We start from the raw sequence: 26,195 nt of genomic DNA, 5'->3' as shown, positions 1-26,195 counted from the left end.
CATATGCTACACAATGGTAAAAATTGCCCTGTCCCTACTTTTTTGAGATGTGTTGCTCCCATCAAATGACCTAATATTTTGTCATAAAATTGTAAAATGTCTCAGTTTCAACATCTTATATGTTGCTTAAAGTTCTATTGTGAATAAAATGTGAGTTTTTAAGATTTGCAGTTGCATTGTGTTCATTCAAATCTTATCCAGTGTCCCATTTTTTTTTTAATTGGGGTTGTAGAATAAAGTTGTAACATTTAACCCAATTAAAAAGTTTAAATTAAACTCCTGCACACTAGCCAAGGAGCAAAAACATTTATTTACAGTGTTTTGGTGCAGTAAGGGTTAAAGATTTAAAAAGACAGAAAGATTGTAAGATGACAGAAATAAATAAAGGTAAAACAACCTCCGTCATATGACAAAAGACACAAAGGGATATTTTAATAACCATCAACTGAGCAGTCCTAAAATACAGTTTAAACCAAAGAAATAAACTAAATGAAGGATGTTTTTAAAGCACTAACAGTCCCAGTTTGTCTCCTGTGGTCTGTCACTCATTCAGGTAAATGGAGAGCAGGTGGGCGGGACATCAGCTCATGATGGGACTTTATTTTTGGGGATCACAGGATGCAGGTGAACAGACCTGCAGCCATGTCTCAGGTGAAGAGAGCAGGAGATGAAGAGAGGAACCAGCAGGAGTGTTCAGACGTTTATTCAGACATGATGACCGTCAGCTCCACCGCAGGTCAGACTGAAAAATACAAATTATTCATTTAAATCAATTACAGCAGATAAGAAGCTAAAGAGTTTTACATGCTTCTTAATGATCATTTACTGTCAGTGACTTCTAAACAGCTTTGGTTTAGAGATTCAAAGCTACGCATGATAGTTAAATGTTTTATGTTTAGGGTTAATCGGAGTAAAACTATTAGGATACATTGAAACATTTGACCATTTTCACCTATTTAAACAAAGAGATGTCATAAACTTGTTTTCAGCTGCTTTGAACTTCCAGTGTTTAGACTTTGACTAAACATTTCAGAATGATCTGTTTTTGGCAATATTTTTTGTTCATCTTCTTTCCTGCTCAGTTTTGGAGAATGAAAATAATTTCCAACTCAGACGTGGTTTAAGGTATAAAACAAAACAAGACAAGAACTCATAAGACTAAAGTTTCACTTCATATAAAAATGGCTCACTTTCTCAATGATTTTTATCTTTGAAATACAGTTTTAAACATAATGTGAAGTTATGATTGGTTTTAAGATAAGTATTATAAAAAAAACAGGTCAATATTGATAAGATGAGGTCAGAAATTATATTGGACAGGCTTAATTAGTCCTTAAATTGGGAAAATGTTGTTACAGAAGCATATGGTTTTGACAAATGTAGTCAAGAGGTAGAAAAAAGACCTAAAGAAATAAAAACATACTGGCAATAAGTAGATAAAAATTAATACATCACAATAGTTATAATTATCAATGATGTATTGCACATAAGTGAGTGCTTATAAAAAGTATTCATCACTTTGGATGTTTTACTCTTTTATTGATTTTATAAATTAATCATGGTTCAGTATAATTTTGCTATTTTGACAGAAAAAAAAGGACAAAAATGACTTTTTAAATGTAAAAGCGGAAACACACTTCTTACAAAGTAATGTCATTGAGTAAAAATGTAATATAAAATAAGCGACTGCATAAATTATCACCCCCTTTAAAGTGACTGACCTAATTCAACAGAGGTCCAGCCACCTGGTGGATCAGGATCACATGGGTTCAGTGAATGCGTCTCAAGTGATTGTAGTATGAAGACACCTGTGTCTGGAAGGTCCAGTCACTGGTTAATCAGTATTCCTGGCTACCATTACACCATGAAGTCAAAAGAACACTCCAGGCGACTCAGAGAAAAGGTTACAGAAAAGTAAAAGGCAAGGGATGGATACAAAAACATTTCCAAAGCACTGAACTTCCCCCAGTTCAATGGAAAATGGCATCTGTGTAAATCTACCTAGATAAGGCCGTCCTCACAAGTGATAACTGTTCAAGAAGGAGGCTAGAGAGCAGTGTTAAAAAGTATGACCAAAACTATTCATTGACAGCCTTTATTTCATTGACAAAAACTGAACTGAAACTAACCAAAAATAGATCTGTGATGACTAAAACTGAATAAAAGTAAGTTTCGTTTTTGTCAAGATGACTAAAACTAGACTAAAATGTAATTCAGTTTTCGTCAGACATTAAAAATCTCTGATATTTCCCCACAGTGGATGAATCTGTCAAACCATCTGTATTTATTCTGCCTCTCAGCTGTAGAAAGCAGGGACCCCAGGTTTGGCAGAGTGCATAAACCATGATTTGGTTCCAGATTTAGGCAAGAAAATAAATGCTTGGACTAAAAGTAAAGACTAAAATATGAAGACTTTTTATGGACTAAAACTAGACTAAAACTAAAAAGGGTAGAAATGACTAAAATTTGACAAAAACTAAATGCATTTAATCAAAAGACTAAGACTGAGACTAAAATTAAAAATAGCTGCCAACATTAACACTGCTAGTGAGAGAGTCCAGAAAGACTCCTATGACTACTCTGAAGAAGTTACCAGCTTCAGCAGCTGAGATGGGAGAGACTCTGCAAACAACAACAACTGTTGCCCGGTTCTTCATCAAAGATTCATGAGAGAGAAGGCCACTGTTAAGAAAACTCAGATTAAATCTGGTCTGGAGTTCAGCAAAAGACATGTGGGAGACTCTGTGCTCAATTAAGAGAGTTCTTTAGTCTGATGAGACCATTCTCAGGAACACCATATCTCAAGAACAGGATTTTCTTTAGAATTTGCTCAAATATCCACCCTGACTCTGAGATTAACTGATTTTGTAGATCACATGTCAAAAGTCTACATTTTTAGGCCTCATGTTCATTCTTTTCTTCTGAGAACAATACCGATAAAACACCTTGAAGGATTTTCCTCAAACTTTGCACAAATGTCCCTTCTAACATTAAAATGATTACATTTTGGAGGTCAAAGGTCATGGTCACTTGGCCTTTTATTAATCTCATGTAAGCTTTCCCAGAATCACACCCTTCCAGAAACCACCTCAGTCTATCACCTTGACCCAGCGCTTTACTGTTGTCAGATAATTTCAAACCTCACACTGATCGATTCTCTCCAGGTATTAGATCTGGTTTTACTCTGTTCTCCTGAATTTGATTAAAAGTAATTTCCCTCAAGATTTGGATTTCTTTATTTTTTGTCATCTTGGGAGAACAACACTGATTTATCCGTGATTTTGTGACCCTGGGAAACAACAGAAATGAACTCCTTGTCACAGGAACATTAGTGTCATTATCTCTTTGATAATTAGATAAATAAGACAAAAACTGAGGAAAACAACAAAAAGTATTGTGCAAAATATAACGAGTGTAATGCAAGGATGCATGTCGTCATGCTCATGTATATAAAGTATTGTAAATCATGTAAGTGGTACCGTTGGCTTTTCTTCAATGTGAAGCTTAAGCCCAACTTTCATTGTTGTTTCTTATAATAGTATTGTCTCTTGTATGTTTTTGCTCTTTTTAGCTTTGTACTGATTTGTATCAGTTGTTTCTGTCATGTTTTTGCTTTTAGTTTTGCAGAATTAGATCAAAGTTTTCCAGTTGTCTCTCTGTTACACGCTTAATGCTGCATGTTTGTTTGAAAAGAGCCGTTTAAATAAAGTTTCAGTTGTATCTGTCCTCTGTGGTGTGAACACAGGGGTCAGCTCAGTCCACCAATTTGTGGGATGAGTCACTTTGTTTGATAATCTCCCTGTAATCCTGCAGGTTCTCGTATCTTTTTCTCACGAGCTCGTCTTCTTCACTTAAATCTCGCTCGCTCTCAGGTTGCCTGATTTTAGTGGGAACCAGAAAATCATTTAATCCTCCTTTTTATACACACTCATCAGTGAAATGCTCCTTTATAAATAAACGACACTTTTTTATCATTCAGAGGAAGTGAAAAGCCTTTCAGCATTTTTTCAAATCTTGAAACTCCCATTCTCCTCTTGAAATCAGATATTGGAGACCCAGTGAGGAGGGGGACACTGATTGAGACCTCCGTGTCTGTGGGCCTCAGCAGGAGAAGCCGGGGCCTCCACCCTTCCCCCGCACGCAGACGACACCGCACCTCCTTCAGCCACAAACAGCTGGAGCAGCTGGAAGGGGCGTTTACACAGAACCAGTACCCAGATATCTACTACAGAGAGGAGCTGGCCCGGGTCACCAAGCTCAATGAGGCCCGCATACAGGTGAGGGGGGGGCGGAGTAAAAGATTCTTTATTAGGGATGTCAAAATGTTCTGTACTTATTATTTAATGATCAACAGTATCATAAAGCTTTCACATCTGATTGGCATGTTGAAGAGAAAGTACTCCTTCAAAGGTCTAAACTGCACAAACACTCTTTAAAACAAACCCTAACCCTGACTGATAAGGGTTCATTTTATTTGTTAAGACCCCATTGCATTGCCTTGTGCATAATTCCCAAAACATCAACTTCAAAATCCTGTGACTCACATTTAAAGTACAGCATGACCTTGCCACTAGTTACATTTCTGACCTCCTTGTTCCATACATCCCCTCTCGCTCACTCAGATCATCTAATCTCGGCCCTCTGTACATCTTTTACTCTAACTTCAGTTGTGGTCATTGTTAAAGCTGTGGAAGGGTTATAATGGTTAACCCTGAAAAGCAGCTGGATTTGTCCGTTTCCATGTTTCTCACTGGCAAATCCATCTTGCAAAGCTCCCGTCTGAACCGTTTGGGCCCGGTTAGAAAGTGACAGGATTAATCAGCGACAAGGCGCAGCACTCTCAGGCACGGTGGAGTCGTGACGTAAACAAGCAGCAACAAGAGGCCGGTGCAATTATGGCAGAAGAGCTTAGCATGGATGCTGCTAAAGCGCCAGTTTTATCAGAACATTTCTTCATTCAAAGAAGAACAAAGAACAGCAGTGAGTTGTTTTCTTTTTAAAAACCACAAAAGTTGTGTACTGACATGTCTACAGTCGCCATAGTTCGCATTATTCCTCAGTAGCTGCACACGCGCACCTCGGTTGCGGCTATGTCACGTATTTTGTTGCTCTGATTAGCCTTTAAAGATGTGACTGACAGAACGTTCATCCAATCACCCTCTGAGTTTCTTTCAAATTCTCTGCCCTTTCCCAAATGCTGTCAGGTTAGTTAATGGTGGCAAGTTTGGTAAAAAAAAAAAAAAAAAGTGGCAAAAAAATTTATGAAAATAGGCAAAAAAAAGGTGTCCAGAAATGGGTGGATAAAGCTGTGAAAAGGTGTTAAAAAGTATCAGGATGAGACAATTTCAGCATCAGTCCCATTTATTGCCTGATACACCTGTCACCATTCAAAATTAGGTTACTGTAAGCTAGGATGCATCAATGCTACTAGTCCAACAGGCATGCATTGACATTTTAAATAAATAACAAGTGAGGAGGGCCCATTCAGGGTGCATTGATCTCTACACCGCTTTCCACATTATTAAGCAAATTACATTTTTATCTTATTTTCCAAAATATTAATGCAAATGACAGTCAGAATATTTTTCAAGTCATCAGCCGTTAGAGCATAACTCAAATGTTTTTTTTTACAAACTTCATAATGATAACCATTATTTTTTTAAGTAAAAACCTCAAATGCACTGTTCCACATTATTATGCAAAACAGAGTTTTAAAATATTTTATAGGTTGTAAAGAACTGAAAATGGTCATTTGTTGAATTTGCAGCAATAGGAGGTCATATTTACTGAAGTCAAAGCTATTTCAATCAAAAACATCTGAACAGGCCAAGTTAACATAGGAGCCCTTCTTTGATATCTCCTTCACTATTCCTGCATCCATTGAACTTGTGAGTTTTTGGAGAGTTTCTGCTGGAATTTCTTTGCAGGATGTCAGAATATCCTCCCAGAGCTGCTGTTTTGATGTGAACTGCCTCCCACCCTCATAGATCTTTAGCTTGAGGATGCTCCAAAGGTTCTCAATAGGGTTGAGGTCAGGGGAGGATGGGGGCCACACCATGAGTTTCTCTCCTTGTTGACGTCACAGCCTTGTTGGGACATGGCAGCCATCCACCAACCATCCACTACTCCTCCATCTGGACCATCCAGGGTTGCACAGCACTCATCAGTCAACAAGACTGTTTGAAAATGAGTCTTCATGTATTTCTGGGCCCACTGCAACTGTTTCTGCTTGTGAGCATTAGTTAGAGGTGGCTGAATAGTAGGTTTATACACGACTGCAAACCTCTGGAGGATCATACACCTTGAGGTTGGTGGGACTCCAGAGGCACCAGCAGCTTCAAATACTTGTTTGCTGCTTTGTAATGGCATTTTAGCATCTGCTCTCTTAATCTGATGTATCTGTCCGTCAGAAACCTTCCTCATTATGTCTTTATCTGCATGAACCCATCTGTGCTCTGAATCAGCCACAAATTTCTTCACAGTACGATGATCACAATTAATTTTTCTTGAAATATCTAATGTTTTCATTCCTTGTCCAAGGCATTACACTACTTGACACTTTTCAGCAGCAGATAGATCCTTTTTCTTTCCCATATTGCTGAAACCTGTGGCCTGCTTAATAATGTGGAACATGTGGAAAAGTGCATTCTGAGGTTGTTTTTTTTTTTTTTTTTTTTAAATAATGGTTATCATTATGAAGTTTGTTCAAAAACATTTGAATTATACTCCAACGGCTGATGACTTGAAAATATTCTGTCATTTGCATTAATATTTAGGAAAATAAGATAAAAATGTAATTTGCTTAATGGGGGTGTAACCTATACCACCTACTTTACTTTGCCATATATTTCTTCAGACTTTGCTGCACTTCTTTTCACTCCGCTGTTCTTCCTCATGTGTGATGTTGGCCCTAGAGAAAGCTGTGTTTCATTTGTGGGGGCCATTGTGCCCATGAGGTAGGATAGGTAGTATCAACGTGTCACTTCCTGGAGTTGCACATGAGCCTAAATCTGTTGCTCTGTTGCTGTTTGGGTTGCAACCAAACAGCACCTGTGCTGCAGCATTACCATCCAGCTTTCCTAAGGTATTATTGGGTAAAACACCAGGGAAGTGAGGCTCCCACTTATTAACCCCTGTGATGTGATGTCTGGCTGCCCTTCAGTCTACACATTTGACCTGAAGTCCCTTCATTGAGCATTTATCCTTTCATCACAGGCCACAGGAATCCTGTGTTTATTTTAAATTCATTGTACTCATGAGAACCATCCTGGTGCATGGAGGACAACTCTTTCTTCCTGGTTACCATGAACACACAAACTCACAGAGACTGACAGGAAAGAGACACAGCGAGAGAAAGTCAGTGCACTGACACCACACATAAAATATGGGGAGTGTCTGTAGACTCTCAGGATATTTTCAGACTGTTAGTGTCAGACATTTGAAATTATTCTAAATATCAGAGGGCATCATTGGAAAGATGAAACAAATGCCTTTCTTTTTGAGTGACAAAGAGCAGAACAAAATAATCTTGTCCATCCTCTCACTGATGTCTGCAGGTTTGGTTTCAGAACAGACGGGCCAAACAGAGGAAGCAGGAGCGCGCCTCACAGAAAGTCCTCCCTGTGGGTGTGGTTGGTGGTCACAGGGGGCTTCTGGGAGGCGTTCATGTACAGTCGTCCAGCATGAACCGGCAGTTTTACCCCCAGCCTCTGGCTCATCTCCCCCGCCTCCCCCCTATGATACCCTCTGGGCCGTACCCGCAGTGCCCCTTCTCAGGCAGCGTCCCATCAGCAGCAGCAGCTCAGAGGCAGCATGAAGACTGGTACAGCCCACTGAGGGGCAACATCCCCTCCCCCATGTTCTCCCTGCAGCCTCTAGAGACGCCCTCTCACTGGAACTAAAGACGTACAGCACAAATACACAAACTCTACTCTATTTCTTCACAAAGTTGATTGTATTTCTGATGGATATGTAGAGTGAGTTATCAGGTAGATCCACTAAATGTTGTCTTGTCCCTGACAGGTTCAACCTCTAGGTGTCTAACAGCTTCACAGAGAATCCCTACAGATACAGAGCTTCTCATTAAAGAGGAAGGTGGCTTTTTAACCACAAGCTGCTGTCACATCCGTCTTTACAAATATAGAAGTCGACTGTGATAAACACAGGAATTTCACCTCAGAGAACACAGGAATTCTTGATCTGCTGCACTTTCAGTCTGTTTTTGTTATTGTGTTTTACTCAAATATTGATGTCTACACATGATTTTGCTCCAGAAATCACATCTTTCTTTGAGCAAAATAGTAGTACTCAAAAACGGTCTTGGTCTTGACACATTTTGAATGTCTTGGTCTAGTCTCGGACTCAGGAGCATTTTTACTCAGTCTTGTCTCAGTCTCAGAATGGCCGGACTCTGGATTTTACATCAAGACCGGACGAGACCAGCACTGATCTGTTATTCTTTGGCTTCATTAATGTGATAGTAAGAACCACTTGCTGAAACAGCAACTAGCTACACCTGCAAAAACTCAGACATCAGTCCATCTTAGAAATACCTCTGAACACTTACTTTAGGCCTCATTCACCTGACAAATCTAGATAAACATCTCATTTTCAGATATTTTAAAGGAGACATATTATACTAAGTCATATTTTAACTCTTGCATACAATGCTACAATGTTGAGGATCCTTTCTAAACCATACTGATTTCATTTTATCAAGAGACACGCATCTTTCCATAAACCCCACAAACGAGATTACCGGCCTGTCTGAACAGCTCGTTGTGAGACTTGATACGAGCTGACGTCAGTTCGTTTTCCGGCTTCCCCATTGGACGGCTCTGAGCAGATGACTCCCCTCCCCTCCTCCCACAGGAGGCTCTCAGACCTGCCCTCCCGGCAGCTCGTTCTCAGCCACGCCCCCTCCCCAGCGCTGTATACACCGCTGCTGCTGTTGTTTGAAATCTTGCTCTCATGTAGATTTATTCCGGTCAGCATGTCTTCTGAACTTATTCGTGTTTTTTTGGTTGTGACGATAAATCTACTCTGTATGCGCTCCCGAAGGACAAAAGCAGCAGAAAGCAGTGGGAATTGTTTGTCTCTTCGAGCCGCCCGCCTGCGAACTTTTTTCTCTGCGCTCGTCACTTCACTGACGATTGTTTCGTCAATAAAGGACAGTAAGATGCTAGATCTGCCCCTAATCTGCTGCTAAAACATGGAGCTGTTCCCTCTGTAAAGATCGCCCAGGGAGGCTTAGAGCCACAAGCTGTAAGTCACTTTATAACATTACTTTAAAACGAGCCATGGGTCAGTGGGAAGCTAATGTGTGCTAAACTTTGTCATCAGTTGTTTTCATAACTATCCGCCCTTTTACCCAAAACGATGCCGTGAAACGTGTACCTTTACATTACTAAGTCTTGACTTGTGCTGATTAAAAGCCCAATGAATAAAGTAAGCAAAACTCCGTGATCAATGGGCCCAGAAAACAGTTCGGCCCATTGTTCAGCCCCCAGGAAGCTTTGACCAAGCTGGCCAATCAGAGAACGGTAAGGTCACGGACATCTCTGAGTCTTAAAGAGACAGGACTGAAACGGAGCGTTTTCAGCAGTAGGCGAGATCTGCTGAAAATAGGAGTTTTCCTATCGCCAGTGTAAGTGAGGAGTTTTTTGAGCTGCACATCATAAATAACTATTCTAAAGGTGTCCCAAAATGACATACTTAAAAGGAAAAAGGGGTAAAATATGTCTCCTTTAAATGATTCCAGATTGATTCCAGTCTGTGGCTTTTAAATACATACAAGGATTTAATTTTTTACAAGACGTTAATCGAGCAACAATGTTAAGATTTGAGATTTTTGCATGTTGTGCTTTGAAAGAGTTGCAGACACCTTGTTTTTATCTGTCAAGTTTACTAAAAAGAAAACTAAAATTAAAGAGAGAATGCTCTTTAACTGTTCAACCTTGTCATGGTTTAATAAAATTGATTTTTATGGTCTTGGTCTTGTCTTAGTCTCAGTGCACTCTGGTTTCGGGCAAGTCTTGGTCTCAGATAGTGTGCTCTTGAGTACAACACAGTGTAAATTTCGTCGACAGCCTTTGTCCGTGACAAAAACTAGACTAAGACTAACAAAAATAGATCTGTGATGACTAAAACTGACAAAAATTAAGTTTAGTTTTCATCAAGATGACTAAAACTAGACTAAAATGTAATGTAGTTTATGTCGGACATTAAAAATCTGTGATATTTCTCTACTGTGGGTAAATCTGTCAAATAACACTTTAGCTATATCTATATTGCCTCTCAGCTGCAGAAAGCAGGGACCCCAGGTTTGGCAGAGTGCATAGAACACACTATCATGATTTGGTACCAGATTTAGGCAACAAAATAAATGCTTGGACTGAAGTAAAGACTAAAATGTGAGGACTTTTTATGGACTAAAATGAAATGCATTTCATTTAAAGACTAAAACTAGACTAAAATTAAAAATAGCTGCCAAATTAACACTGGTACAACACTCCTGAAATCAGTGCATGAAGGACTGTGGCTTCTGTATATGTGCCTTTGCTCTTTCAAATAGCTGAAGCCCCAAAACATCAATTTCTGTAGTAAACCAGCTCAAAGTATTTTTAATTGCATGAAAAGCTACACAACAAAGGCTCATAATTACATGAAGTAATGCTGTCTGCATTAATGCATTAATCATGATGAAATAAGGTCCATAATCAGTGCATTGTTTTCTATAGCATTAATTATATACGTTATTGTCCCTTAAAGCACACGGTGGTTAAGTCACAGTGATGTACTATAAGAACACTACTGCACCTGAACGTCTCATTTCACTTTAAAAAGCTCAGAAACAGCTCAGTGGACAAGTATGTATGTTTACAAGAAAACAAACTCAGAATTTTAGTTTAAAAGGCTGGAAATTTACAGGAAAACGTGACAAATTTTGACATTAAAAAGTCAAAAATTTCAAGTTTTTAAAATTGAAATTTATAACAGTGAGTCAAAAAACTACAAGAAACTAAACTGAAAACAGTGGTTGGATTTCTGACATTTCCACTTTATGATCTCAAAAATGTGAAGGTTTAGTGAATGTATATTTATGACTTCAAAAGTAAAAAATATCCTTTTTACTGACTTTCCTAACTTGACGATTTCATTTTTTTTTCTTGTAAATTAACTCTTATTCCTTTATTATTTTCTTTTCTATCGTTACCTAAAACTCCACTGTAATAATAGGTAATCTATGTATAAATCTTGAGTCAAGAACATTGTATGTACTGTCAGCCTATTATGTCAGGATTTTGTCAATGAAAACTTTTAAAGTAAATGTACAAATTTCCAAGAAGATAAATAAATTCTGCTTAACTTTCCATCACAAGCCATATATGCATGATACTCTGGCAAAAGCAGAAATCAAGACTGGTCATGGTCCACTTCTGCCCCAGCCAGTTTGTTTGTGTTTTTTTTTTGAAGATCAATAACTCCTGTGTCCTGTGAGGTGAAATTCATCTATTTTTAAATCAATGTAAGAGTGTTTGTAGAGAGTGAAGTAGGGAGGGTGCTCTCTTTCGGCATTAATTTTAAACCAGACCACCTCTTCTCCTTTTCCTTCTCCCACTCTGCACCCCACCCTCTCGCCGCCTTTCCCTATTTCTTGCCTCCTCTCTTTAGGGCCCTGAGGGGCTTCTTCACACCCAGGATGTGTGGCAGGTTGCCTAAGCAGCTCTCCCAAATTTACACAGCAGGAAGTTAAAAATAACTCTTAGAATCATTGTTCCAACGTTATAAGTCACTGTCGGATTACATCCTGATTTTTCTGGTGAAAAAGCTGTTTAAATCATCTTCCTCTTTGATAATAGTTCTAGACCTTATGGTATCCTTTCTGTAACGACACTAGAAGTAACAATCTGAGCCTGTCAGGGACAAAACTAATTTCAGTACGTTGATAAGATTATTAGGCTACATAGGTTGTAACAGCCTGTTACACTGCTGCAGACAGGAGAAATCTCTCCAACACCTTTTTGTGCCTTCAAGCCATTTGAAATGCTGGAAATATGCACAACATAGTAAATAAAAGTTAGCGTGCATTATGTCTTGAGTAACTTTCTGTTCTGTAAATGAACTATGAGTGTTGTTAAACCTTTGAGCTGCATCAAAGAAAAAAAACATCTTTAAAATATGATTTCATAATTAAAATAAAAGCCAAAGTTTCAAAATTTGAGTTTTTTATTCACATTCCAGAGACAACACAGCTGCATCCGTCATGTTTTCAGTTTATTTTTTTTTTTACATATTTTCACTCAACAACCTGAAATGATTGAAGAATCAACACTGGATGGCAAAAATAAAGAATTCATCCATGAGAATTTAAACTTTATAAAGAATCACAGCTGGATTCAACAACAGAAAGACATGTTTGCTCCTCGTCTGGTTTAGAGGCAGCTGGAACAAACATGTTTAATGGTTTATTACAAGAGCTTTACTGGACACCAGCTGAGACGACCAGTGTGCTTTGAGTTTATCCAGTGACAGAGAACCAGCAGCATAAGGCTGCTGTACATTCACTATTTATGCTTGTTATGTTAGGAACTGTTAGGGTTGGCTGGCGACACATCTGATGATTCTGTGTCAGATTTGACCAAATAATCCTCAAGAGCACTGAGTTGCTATAAAATATCAAAGCAGACACGTTTGATGTTTGAGATTCCAGATCGAGGTGCCTCCAATGGAAAAAGCCAGCAAGACCAAGCAGACCGGGAAGCAGCACAAACTGGATGCCACGAATCAGGACTTTTTATCTCAAGTTTCTGTACGATCTTCTGTCAGCAGTCTGGCCAACTGGTTTGTATTCCAAGGATGTAACTTATCATATCTGTGCTCTCCTGCTTTTTCATTATTGGTGAAGATTTTCAATCATCTAGCGTGTTGCCAGCCTAACTCAATGTGAGCGGGATGTGATCAGCTTGTTTGGTGGTGATTATCTTCACAAACAGGCCTCTTCTCATACGTTATTGATTCTTTTCCTCACCTCCTTTCCTCCACTCTTAGCCCATCACACCTCAGACACAAGCAAAAGAAAGCAGGGAGGAAAGAGAGGAGCAAAAACCTGAAGAACCAGTTATTATCTGTGCTATTGAGCCATCTTTTTACTGAAAATAAAGAGCATTTCTGTACTTTTCATACATGATTTGTATATTCCAGCTTTGTTTTCTACTTTTTTCTACAGCTCAAAAGACTTCCACAAACGACACACCTCTGCATCCTTGCTTATACTTTCTCCAGCCACAAGAGGAAAATGAAAAGCCTTCAGCATCATGATGTTCTTCATTGAAGCTCGAGTTTCCTTTCCTGAGTCCTGCAGGGTTTCCTCCCTCTAAGCACACTCCATTGAGTTACATGTCCGCTGTTCATGTGAAAGTTAAGGCAGCTTTACTACGTGATGAAATCTGATGTCTTCTTTACGATCAGAAGTTCTCACAGGAGGAATCATTTGGTCCACACAGCAGCGGTGTATTCATGTAAATGTGTGTTTGAGTCCAGCATTTAAAGTGATGACATTCTGTTTCCATGCTAATGAACGACTGAAAGCACCACTAAAAGAGAAATAACACTTTTAAGTGTCCTCAATGTTTAAAGAGCCAGTTCACCCAAAATTATTTAAAGAACAATCAAGAATCTAACAGTCCTTGGCAGAAATATAAAGACAGTTTTGTTTGTACTTTCAATAAAGAGAACGAAAGGGTGTTTATAGTGATAGTAGGGTGAACTAACCCTTTAAAAATTACTTCAAGGAAGCCGCAGAAGTCGAAGGTGCTCAGATGTCTCTGTGAAGTTTGAGCACACACCAGAGTCAGTGCATTTTGTCCTCCTCCTCATCACTGCTTGTTGTACTATGGAAGTAATAAAAAAGAGTAATCCCAACCTAAATCATCACTGACATCTCCTGATTGCCTTCGAGGGTGAAAGCAAAGATCAAACTATGGATTCTTGGTCGGCTTCTAGTCCTGCAGATTCCTTGTTGTGGTTTTCATGGGCTCAGGTGACGCTTCACTCCAGAGATTTGGCGAATTCTGCGTAATCGATGTAGCCGTCGTTGTTTTTGTCATCGTCCTTAAGAACGTCATCTATCAGACTGATCAGATCCTCCTCTTTCATTGGTGGGCTGTTTTCTCCCCGCTCCTGAAAAACACAAAATCCCATTCATAAAGATTAGAACAACTTGAATGAATTAATTAGTTAAAATCTAGTATAGCCTCATTAATAGGCACAGAATACAACATTTTGTTAAAAATAGCATTAAATGATTGCATTGCACTGCAGGGGTTTCCAATCAATTTCAAATGGGTGTGCCAGATATCACAGTCTGACTGTCACAGTCCAACTTTTCTAACCTTGCAAAGCAGATGGATTGGCCAGATTCCATAGTTGTCATCAGGCAAATCCATCTCACACACCCCAATCTGAAACAACTGTGCCAGGTCTGACAATGGGCCTGGCCAGTCAGCGCTATTTGAGGAGAGCAAAGCAGCAGCTACCTCTCTATCAAGAGAGGTATGTACATGTATTTCTTTGTTTTACATATTATATGTGCAAATAAATAAACTGAATAAACTGAAACTGAAGTTATGGGTGGGGTTTAGCTGTACTGGAAGTTAGCGGCTGAACACCACTACTCTGTGATGATTACACAGATGGACAAAATTGTTGAAACCCTTCTTGAAGAAAGAAAACCCCACAATAATGACCGAAATACCTTAAAACTGTAATAATAACAAAATTAATAATGGATTTAAAAATTACTGAAGATTAAATGTTAAAAATCAGATGTTGCTTTCGAATGTGGTTCAACAGAAACATTTAAAAAAACAAACTTAAGGCACTGGCCTGGACATAAATGATGGTACCCTTAACCCTAATAGCAATCAAGTGACATCTGTAACTCTCAATGAGACTTCTGCACCTGTCCACTGGTATTTTGACCCAGTCCTTATGAGTAAACTTCACCAGTTGTCTCAGGTTTGAAGGGTGCCTTCTCCAGACTGCATGTTTCAGCTCCCTCCACGGATGTTCAATAAGATTTGATCAGGGCTCATAGGAGACCACTTCAGAGTAGTCCAATGTTTTGCTCTTAATCATTCTTTGGTGTTTTGGATCATTATCCTGTTGGACCCATGCGTCATTTTTGTGTCTGTGAACATAGAGCTAATGTGACTTGCTTAAAAGTTCCAGTCTTGTCTTATCTGCGCAAAGCAAATTCTCCCAGAAACTTTTTTGTCTCTTCAATATGCATTTTGACAAATTCCAGTCCCTCTTTTTCATGATTTGCTTTCAACAGTGCAGCCTTCCTCGGTCGTCTTCCATGAAGTCCACTTTGGCTTAAAGAGTGACGGATGGTGCGTTCTGACATTGAGGTACCTTGACCTTGGAGTTCACCTCTGATCTCTTTGGAAGCTGTTCTGGTCTCTTTTGTTACCATTCATATTATCCATCTCTTCAATTTGTCATCAATTTTCCTCTTGTGACCACGCCCATGGAGGTTGGCTGGTGGACCTTAAACTTCTAAATAAAATGTGCAGCTGTCATCACAGGAACATCAAGCTGCTTGGAGATGGTCTTATAGCCTTTACCTTTGACATGCTCGTCTATAGATTTATTCCCAGACTCCTGGGACAACTGGCTCCTTAGCTTTCTGTGGTCCATGTTCAGTGTGGTACACACCACGATACCAAACAGCACAGTGATGACTTTTCACCCTTTAAATAGGCAGACTGATCATAAGTTTGAAGACACCAGCGATGCTAATTACAGGACACACTTGAGTCTAACATGTCCCTATGATAAAATTATTTTACATCTTTTCTGGGGGTACTATCAATTTTTTTCCAGGCAAGTTTCATTAGTTTTTTTTTTTTAATGATACTGCACAACCACAATACAAAAGCTATGTCTGATTTCATTAGCTAATCTTCAGTAATTTTGTATTTATTATTACTTTTGTCAATTTCAATTTAAGTTTTAAGTTGTTTCAGTGACCATTGTGGGTTTTTCTTTCTTCAACAGAGGGGTACCAACAACTTTGTCCATGTGTTCATATGCAACTGTTAAATCTCTACGCTAGTAGAATAGTAGCAAGTAGAATAATGTTATATAACACAGCACTTCATCACAATTTCAAGGTGAATGGCCACATTTTCTCTATTTCTGAAATAAATATTAAACATAGATAAGTATCATGTAGTATGTGAAATTTAAATCATCTGATTAAGGTACCTTTATCAACGGCTGTCTAAAGTTTTTCATTCAACCATCTCTGCTGCTGCCACAGTCAGCGGGCAACAGTAGACACTGCAGTCATCACCATAGCTATGGTGGCAGGCCAAGAGGGCCGTGCCCAAAACTCATCCATAGAATTCACTTACAGAAACAAATGTAACTAGTCCTGAATAATTAACAAGTACCAATGCTTCTAGTCTAACTATCTCTACTGCTGTCACAGTCAGCAGCAACTACTGAGATGCCCTGCAGTTATGGCAAAAGCTGCAAGAGGGCAGCATCCACAAACACACCATTAAACTTGTCTACACAGGAAAAATCTCTTAACTATAACTATATCCTTACGTCTGAAGTTGCACATGGACTGTAAACGTGTCCTTTAAATACCCTGATGTGATTTAACTGGCCTCAAGTTTCTAGCTAAGCATTTATAACCACTCACTGGAAAATACCTGCTCTGCATTTGGTATGAAAACACCTTTATTCTGTCTTTTTGTGCTGCTTTATCTTGAAGAAGATAGAGGTTATGTTAAAGGGATCACATCCTGACATCTTCAGAATTCCCTTCCTTTTCATTTTAGGGTGAAAGAATTATACAAGCATTAAAATGGCATGTTGATACTTTAGTCTGATGTTTTTGGAGAGGGTTTCCACCTACAACGCAGCAGTCTTTTACAGGGAGACCAGGGGTTGTTAAAATAAATAACTTTGTGCATTATGATATGAAAAAGGGAAACACTAAATTGCATTTTTGAGTCAAACCAACTTATCTGTAGTTGTGAAATAAGAAAATTTAGAAGTTTTGATGTTTATTATAGCTGATGTAGCAATCGCTTTTTAAATTACTTTCATATTTACCACTAAAAAAGATGGGCATAGATTTGTACACACAAACACATGCACATTCCCCCACCTCTCTGTGTACGTGTGTAATAGCGGTGGCGAGCTCCAGCCCGTCCAGCAGGTTGTTTCCATCGTAATCGTGCATCTTGAAATAGTGCAGTTGCAGCTCCTGGGGGGTCATGTCCTTCTCTGGTTTGTCGATAACTCCTTCTAAATGCTCCATGATGTGGCTGGAACATGGAAAATACACAGGAGAGTGAGAACGCTGCTGCTGGCTGAGTTTAAAGTCCAACTCTGTGCAAATAAGAGCTGGATTGTACACATGTCTAAACAGGTAGAGAAAAGAACACATTGTCAGTGGAGATATCGCTCACTCTTTGTCCTGGACCATATTTTTGTCAAGTCGACCGTGACCGTGACCAGAGACATGAGCTCCAGCCTCCACGGTGGTCTGCTGCTCATGCTGAGAAAGAACGGAGGCACAGCAGGACAGGAGGAAGAGGAGGAGACACCCCTGTAACCGAAACCTGCTGCTCTTCATCCTGCAGACACACACAGAGACCAACAGAAAGTTACATAAAAGACCAAATGTAATCTGAAATTAGGCTGTCATAATATCAGATTGTTAAACTTTGATCTGAGTCTAGTGAAGATAAAAAAGGATACTGATACCTGTTTGATACCTTGGCAATAAAAATAGAAGCCTAGACACAGTGTTGGGTTGTTTCTTGTTTTTAATCACCAACTATTGATAAAAACGTTCCTACAATCTCTCTAAATTGTTTAAAAAATGCCAAAATGTTGCCAGTGTTTTTGTACAACATAAAAAATTTGCCGGAGTTTGAGCGCCATTTTTGATGGATTCTTCTTTTTATCTCCTGAAGACTTGTCTTATTACTGTAGATGTTTATTTACACTTTCACGTACTATCAATCACAACAACATAGACTGTCAGAGCTGAACACGTGTGGAAAAGTAACCTACAGATTATTCTGACAGACTTACCGTGCAAAGGTATTTTGGATATAGTTTTTGTTTCCCCGTGTAGTTTTCATTCTTTTAAACCTTCGACTTACTCTGGAATAACCTCAGTTTAAAACGCATTTTATTCACACTGTTTTCCCCATTAAATGATCTAATTTGCGCTACCATAAACCACTGCGCTTCATTGTATCAATTTAAGATTATGAATCAGATCTGTGCAGAAAATCCAATCTAAGACCATAAAACTAAATCAACTAAAAGAAAATTGCAAGAGGAGCAACATCAGTCTGAAAGGGAACTTAAAGGATTGACTTAAACATTTTTGGTACAGAGGGACAACTAACCTTCACCTTTATTAAGTAAACACCAGTTAACTGAAACATATGCTAGCAAACAGGCTGTTACATTTGCTAGACTGAAGCTTCATTTCAGGACTGCGTTTGAGCAATAACGGCCCGAAAAAAAAACACAAAGATAACGAGTAAATCAGCTGTATAAATACTTTAAAATAGTGATACCATACGTACTTGTAAATAATTCGTCTACGCGGACCGTTGTGTTGATGTCTGGTCTGTCTGGAAACGAGTATGACCAGTCACAAGGCTTTCAGGACTAAGCGGCTTGCCGTAGGTCCTCTTGGACACGACAGCTCATTGTGATTGGTTAATAGCTTCAAAGGGTATATAAGAAAAGCGAGAGAATTCACTGCGTGCAACGCTAAAACGTCTCAAGTCAGCTATTTTTAGCTTTCGAAGAATTAATTTTACTTTATGACACACAGTAAAGAAGATGGCGCGTTAGAAAGTAAAATAGAAAGTCACAAAGCCTGCCATTAAACTTAAAAATATTCCTTAGTTTATGTCCTTTTTTCAGGTTGCAAAGTAATTTGTGAAAATACGTTTTATCAACACAACCTGAAACACATAGCCTATTAATATTTATTTATAAAGTAGAAGGGATGTGTATAGAAAGAAGGGTGGGTGAAAATGATAAAATATGAATATGAAAGTATGTATCCTTTGGCCAGTTGCAAACCACTGTATCAAGGTACTTAAGCAGGCAAATTCCTGGCGTGAACTATCTTGACAGGATAAAAGTCCTTTGTGAAGCGTCTTCAATGACGTGACGAGGGGAGTGACGCAAACGCTGTCAAATGTAAACTTGCACGCCGAAGCGTGCTGTGTATCTGAGTTCGTTGAAAAGGAAGGAAAGGAGAGGATTCATGTTAAGGAAATGTCGAGTTTCCAGAGAGAAAATGAAGCCGCCAAATCTCTGTTCAGGAGACTTGAGGTTGACTTTCTGTCACAAAGTAGCTCCGTAGTTTTTGACCCTCGTCGAACCCTGTATTCACACCCCGTGCTTGTGTTTTCCACTTGTGGATTTTACCTTCCCCTCCGCCCTGTCACTGTTTTTCTCCCATTTTAGAGCTTTAAACGAACGAAATTTGTTCTTTTCCCAATTGTCTTGTGCTCAGACCAGCTGTCACGTGCAACATCGTAGAAAAAAGATTAATTTGTTTTTACCTGAAAGTGGAGTAGGCATTAATTTGTCTTTGCTGGTAGAAAAGCCATGCAATAACAAAATGAGAAACTCCACGAAAATAATAATGAAATTAGGAAATGAGCACTATGAATAGGAGAAACCGCCCGTTTCTAGTTGTGGGTTGTGTATGTTTTGGTTGCTCATTCTGCAGCCGCAGCGCTTTCTGTGAAATGTTGCTTCTTAAGCCTTTAACCTGATCCAGTTAAAGTGTTAGAGGAAAGATTAAGGACATGGCTGCTTAGAGGAAGACGACACATTTCTTTTACGTCCAACAAATCAGGAACTCTCACTCATTTCAAGGAGGGCAGCCCGTGAATAATAAATATGCATTTGAAAGTTCTCCAAAAAGTATGGAAGCCTGTTTCTGCCAATAAAAAGTGACTTTAGAAAACATTTCTCACTGATCTAAATTGCTTATTATTTGGGATAATTTTGTCTGTATTCCAAGTCATTAATTGGAGATGCCAAATGTTCTAAAATACTCTAAATTTAAAGATACTGTTCTGTTATTTTGAGATAACACCATTGTTTTGAGGGACTCTGTTAATACTTCAAGATACTTTGTTGTTGCTTCTCAAGTCATTCAGTGTGGAAATGTCTTTTCTGTTGGCTATTTTAAGATATCTAAAACTTTTAGACACTCATTTTGATTATTTTCCTTTATTTTCAGATAAATGACAAAACATCAATTTCATTTTGAGACCTGCAATTATTGAAACAGTTTCAAACCTTTAAGAGTCTAAGTGTTTCTAGAGATATTCAGTCTTTTTATTAATTCATTGGTTTATGGTGCTAGGTTATTGATTTAATATTTTAACTCGTTTATCCAAATACAGTTTATTTTTAAGAAAACCTTTGGGATCATTGGGCCATTGACTTAAGGTGCACATCCATTTTCTGTTGGTTTCCAGCTTCACTTTTTTGAGAAAGGCTACGTACACATTAAGAAACTGTCAGAACAGAACTACTTTTTCAAATCTGTATTGTTTTCTTGAAAAAGTAATTGGAGTTCTTAATGTAACAGTTATTATGTTGATAATCCTGCAAAATGCAGCGCTGGGAATTTACTTTTTTGCAACCCCCCCCCCCCATGTGGCTGGTGTGTTCAAAAATCACATTTTTACCGACCACTTTATTTAGACAAGCAGCATGAGATGAGGTATTAAGTAATAATTAAAGCTTTCCGTATTCAAGTTTTAATAAAATGAAAATACAATTTTTAAAGTAATGCATTTCATGTCAGACTTGCAAGACTTGAATATTTTCTGCATGATTCCTGCAATCTCACACCAGAATCAGGCCTTGTTGAACTATCTTGGACTTAAGATGAGGGTCACATTGGTTCAAAGAAACCTTTCACAGATGGACCAGTTGCAGCCCTACACATATGATCTTGAGCCAGATATCACAGCAGCGAACAGCAGCTCTGACACAGAGAGGATGGGGTGGGTTCTTTGGTCACTGAGCGTGTAGGCCTGCTCGGTTCTCATCATAATGTTGGTCGGAACAAACAGGAAACTGGGACTGAATTTATACTGAATACTGTCATAAAATCATTCTGTTATGTTACTTGAATTTACCTCCACAGTGGCTGGTAAGTTGATCAAATTCACCCGATACTGCTAAAAAATACCCGCATTTGCTAGTGGCAGGTGTTCATTTCCTAATGTGGCATGCAGTGAGTCATTTTGTACCTGCAGCCCTGCATGTTTCCTAAACAGTGTTAATGATAGAATTAACTCTTAGAAGCTGTCTCCTAACTCTTGGTCATGATTTTAGGGTTTTATAGCAGAGCAGCAGTCATTTAAATCATAATTCTCCAAGTCAAGATCATAAAATACACCTCTTTACATTCATGAATGAAGAAACGCTTCACTTTATTAAAATGCACGTTTTTATTTTAAATTTGGAATAAATGTTTATTGAACATGATTTTTTAAAATGAACCATTTGAAAGCTCTAATATTTGGTTAATTCATATTTAGAAAAAACTTGTTATACTTTTCTCACATAGAATAATAAAAAATAAAAAATGAACATTGAGCAGTCAAGCATTATTTCAATAACAGTAACTTTATTTAAAGACGGATTGTGGCTAATCATAATTTGTAGATGCTGCTTAATATTTTTGGATACTGTGGCATTTTCCCCAGTTGCTGTCAGTGTGTTAGAGATTTATTTTTATGACTCAGTCTTTATTTTATTTTTATAAATTTTCTCACTTGGTCATTTCCTAAATATGATGGAGTATTAGGGCCACACGAAGAGAAAAAAATAAAAGAATTAATTTTTTTTGACATTACAAAAATAAAGTAATAATATTACGAGAATAAAGTCGTAATAATACGAGAAAAAAATCGTAATATTACGAGAATAAACTTGTAATATTATGAGAAAAAAATCGTAATATCACGAGAATAAACTTGTAATACTATGAGAAAAAAGTCGTAATATTACAAGAATAAAATATTACGAGAAAGAAAGTCTGCCAGGGCGCTGCCTCCGTCAAAATGAGCAATGTTGATCATCTTGTAAGCTATACTTTAGTACTGATTTCACAAATAAGGAAATACTTCATTGTTTGGCACATCAGCACCAAATTATTATCAGAATCAGGACAATACTCTGTCGTAGATTCGCGGCGCCATGGCAGACTGTCATTCTTGTAATATTTTATTCTCGTAACATTAAGACTTTTTTCTCGTTAAATAAGACTTTTTTTCTCACAATATTATGACTTTATTCTCATAATATTACACCTTTTTTCTCATAATGTCAAATTTTTTGTAAATTCTTTTATTTCTTTTCTCTTTGTGTGGCCCTAACACTACAACGTCATTATTTCTGCATTGCTAATCATAAACATTTACGGCATCCTTTTATTTGTTATGGCTAAGATGGGCTTCCATAATATAAAAGTAATGTTCCTGATGTTGAAGTTAACTTCCTCATCATAACTGAAATGGGTTGAGGCTTAGTCTCAATAAAACCCTGACACAGTAAAAACAAAATTAAACGAAACCTCTGAAACTTTAGTAGCCTGTCATAATTTTTAAAAGCATTTACTTTCTGTTCTTCGTGTTTAATGATCCATTGAGCCCAGCTCACACCCCTCCTCCTCCTCCTCTTCCTCCTCAGTCAGCTTACACAGTTATTTCTCCTCCAGTCTGCAGTCACTCCCATCGTGTCCGGGGAATACTCTCACCACCGGGACAGAGCGACGATGGCTGCCCGGGTTTCCTTCACTCAGATCCGGCTGGAGGCGGAGGTGGAGCGCTGCAGGGCCGAGTGTCAGTGGGACAGGATCCCGGCGATCATCGACCAGATGCAGGCTGCGCGTTTCCACGAGGACGGTGAGTGTGAAGGGGGTCACCTGGAGGGTGCAGAGTTTACGTCTCATTTACTACTCACTGAAAAAACGACAGCCGATAAAGTCAGTAAGTTAGGTCGATTCATCCCCAGATGTTTAGTGGTACATCTACCAGATGCTGTTTAAATTCCACTTGCTTGGAAAGTTTCAGGAAGTTGTCTCCAGAGCAGAGTCACTTATTTGTCCTACATAAACTCTCCAAAGTTGACCTAAGAAGAGCTTACTGCTGCCACTGCACGTAAAAAGTCATTGTATGTTTGACTTTTGGCAGATTTTTTGAACTGATTTATGAGAGAAAGACTGGAAAATCTCAAGTTATGTCAAGGATGTTTCACAGTGTGCACAGGTTTAGACTTTGGACCCAAAACAATACAGTGTTACTGTCAGAGACTCCTCTGCAAGTTTATGACAACAGTATTCACAGTGATATTGAACTTCTATGTAAATTTTTGTAAGTAGAAACTAAAAAAATGTATTAAATAGCTGTAATCCATACTAATGGTTCAGAGCAAGGGTATTTAATTTGTTTCCAAACTGCAATAAAACGTGACTCTGTTAAGTTTTAAGTCCACACAATGAATGACTGAGAGTGAGGATGATCAAAGGTGTTGGATGACCCTCGCCCCCCTCCTCATACATGGGATAAAATGCCACCTGCTCTACAAAAACAAAGATTTTTCCAAAACATTCAGTGCTCACTCCTGAAAATCCTTCCACACAAGCTCAAAGAAATGCAAACACACTTTATCGTGTCTGTGCTGAGTCACTAATGCACCTGCCTCCACCCCGCACACACAGAGTAAATACAGGTTCAGGTGACTTTACTTGCAAGTCAACAGTTATTGTGCCTATAACTGGCTAATGGTGCAGGCGGTCTGTTTGCACATGCACTGAAGTGTGGAATCAAACGTGCTAGTGTGTATGCATGAATCACATCAGCTGATCTGCAGTCATGGAATCAGGGTGAATCAGGAGAGTTAAAGAACACAAACTCCACAGTTTAAGAGGAAGTTTTTGGCAGACGGAGGTGGTTTTAGTCATTTGGAAGCCCCAGGTAAAGACCAATATCAGGCCCATTCACATTATACTTAATGCAGTCATAGTAAACAAAATGAAAACATCACTTAGGCTCTACTAACTTTTAAAGGTGTTGCACCGACTGAGATAGTTTCAATGTAGGCTTAAGTTATAACTTCTATCTAACACCTACCTCCTAGCTTCTTTGCAGATTACATCATACATGAAGTTATTCCTACATAGAGAAATGCTACCAAAAAGGCCATTTTGAGATGTTTACTACTCTTCTTTTGAATGCTTTACTTCTGCCAAGCATTCATAGTGCGAATGTAAGTACACTAGTTATGCCATGTTTTAGCTCATTAAAGGTGACTTTTCAGGTGTTTCTAACAAAAATATGTGCCCCTGGCCTGTCCACAACCCCCCCAATCAGAAAAATCCATTCCCTCCCTCCTCTCTTTCGCCACCTTTTAGAGAATGTGAGCTGAAACAAGCCATTCTCAGATTTTCCCCTCATGATGTCATGTGGGGAGTTAGCTCCACCCCCCGGATCGGTTGGCACTCCCCCTAAGAAGAAAGTTTCACCCTCCTCCCCTGATCCGAGGGCCAGGAGAGCCACATCTATTAAGCCACATCCATTTCTGGAGAGGGGTGTGGTCAGGGGCGGAGTCAGACAGCTCATTAACATTTAGCCACAGACACAAAAACAGCTCGTTCTGAGCAGGGCTGAAACAGAAGGTATTTAGACAGACATAAATCCAATACTGGAGTGTTTATTTTAGCAACAAACTTCACAGGCATGTTTTTGGGGACCTCTAAGACCAATATAAACTTGTCTTAAAAGGGTAAAATATGTGACCTTTAAAAAACTTACAGACAGCTCAGTGGACAGGTCAGAGTTCATGTTTGTAACATTCTCTTATTTCATTTTCAATCCATAACAAGTTGCTTTTTCTGTGCTTAACTTCATGTTAAAATCTTTAATCTACCAATAAACATCCAAACAGGAAGTCAATTACCCCTAGTTTAAGACAGGAAAAGTAACAAAAATGACAGAAATAGTTTGAAATGCAAAATAATGGAATTTCAAAATGCAGTTAAAAGGGTGCATTAACTGCAGAAATTCTGAGATTAATTGTGAATTAAAATGCTAATCTTTTGACAACCGTAGTTCCAATTTATCTCTAATGGCTGTCCCCCGTTTCCTGACCCCTGACGGACATTCAGGATCATGTGATTGCGAAGAACCTGTCAGGTGTAATGTCCTTCCTAGAATGTGGTTTGTCTTTAGTAGTTCAAAAGATGGAATAACTCAGAGGATGACTGATGATTTTAGCAGCTGTTTGGTGTCACAGGCATTTTCTCTACGATCCATAACACTGTATGGACCTGATTTTAAGAACACAAAGCAGAACCTGTAGGCACAAAGGTTGTTTTTAATGTGACAATTTCACACAGTACAGTTCTCAACTTTCATATTATGTTGTATAAACTGTTACAGGGTCGGATAAGTTCACTCCACCAAGTGTTCAGAGCAATAACTTCAGTATTTAACCAAATAAAAATTGTGTGAATTTACATTGGCTGCTTTATTTTATCTCTGATAAATATCAGAGGACTTCACAACTTTTTGGTATTTCCCCACTACTGCTGTGTTAATCAGACGACACAGGACTAAGATGACAGCTATAAAATATAATGCCTAACTTGTACATGAAGCCACGGAGCTCATCTTTTACACTCCTTCGTCATTTGTAGACAAAAATATATTCTAATTTTTTTTTTCAGCTCAGCAGAATTTGAACACTGCTGCCACTGTTTTTTAGTGTACCCCTGGGCTTTTCACCTAAATGGGGCATGGTCGCTCCAAAGAGCAGGAAGTGCTCTTTTCCATACTTCTAGTAATTGTAAGAAACTATGATGTGCATGCAGTATTTTCTCAGTAGCTCCAGAAACTGTCTATTGTGCATGCTTTTCACTGATTACTGTTGCATCATAGGTTGTTTCTTTTGCACCTGAAGCTTATTTTTTTCTCTTATGGGCTCTGAAAATATAGATTAATACACTTTTTTTTTTTTTTTTTTTTTTTTTTAGGACTTGACCATAATACACCAGAAAAATTCCACTGTAGGTAATCAGTTTGTGAATGTTTCAGGCCTCCATG

At 38.5% G+C, this 26,195-nt stretch overlaps 3 protein-coding genes across 3 annotated transcripts in view; 2 read left to right on the top strand and 1 right to left on the bottom strand.

Annotated features, from left to right (window-relative positions):
- Positions 1 to 642: 642 nt before the first annotated feature.
- Positions 643 to 7,901, top strand: prop1 (PROP paired-like homeobox 1). The gene is made up of 3 exons (XM_041789795.1): positions 643 to 736; positions 4,045 to 4,277; positions 7,557 to 7,901. The coding sequence occupies exons 1-3, from the start codon at positions 643 to 645 to the stop codon at positions 7,899 to 7,901; spliced, it is 672 nt and encodes a 223-aa protein (XP_041645729.1).
- A 4,317-nt stretch (positions 7,902 to 12,218) lies between these two features.
- On the bottom strand, positions 12,219 to 18,712 carry mcfd2 (multiple coagulation factor deficiency 2, ER cargo receptor complex subunit). The gene is made up of 4 exons (XM_041788794.1): positions 18,630 to 18,712; positions 17,493 to 17,660; positions 17,189 to 17,348; positions 12,219 to 14,181 (listed from the first exon to the last, which is right to left on the bottom strand). Exons 2-4 carry the CDS (start codon positions 17,657 to 17,659, stop codon positions 14,050 to 14,052), a joined length of 459 nt encoding a protein of 152 aa, XP_041644728.1. The 5' UTR covers position 17,660; positions 18,630 to 18,712; the 3' UTR covers positions 12,219 to 14,049.
- A 4,114-nt stretch (positions 18,713 to 22,826) lies between these two features.
- ttc7a (tetratricopeptide repeat domain 7A) overlaps positions 22,827 to 26,195 on the top strand; it is a 117,679-nt gene continuing 114,310 nt past the window's right edge. The window contains exon 1 of the mRNA XM_041789910.1: positions 22,827 to 22,997. Coding sequence (XP_041645844.1) covers positions 22,868 to 22,997 — 130 coding nt within the window. The 5' untranslated portion in view covers positions 22,827 to 22,867. The remainder of the gene's footprint in view (positions 22,998 to 26,195) is intronic.

The sequence above is a fragment of the Cheilinus undulatus genome, linkage group 6 (assembly GCF_018320785.1).
Source record: "Cheilinus undulatus linkage group 6, ASM1832078v1, whole genome shotgun sequence".
NCBI lineage: Eukaryota > Metazoa > Chordata > Actinopteri > Labriformes > Labridae > Cheilinus > Cheilinus undulatus.
This window is presented reverse-complemented; position numbering and strand designations above follow the sequence as displayed.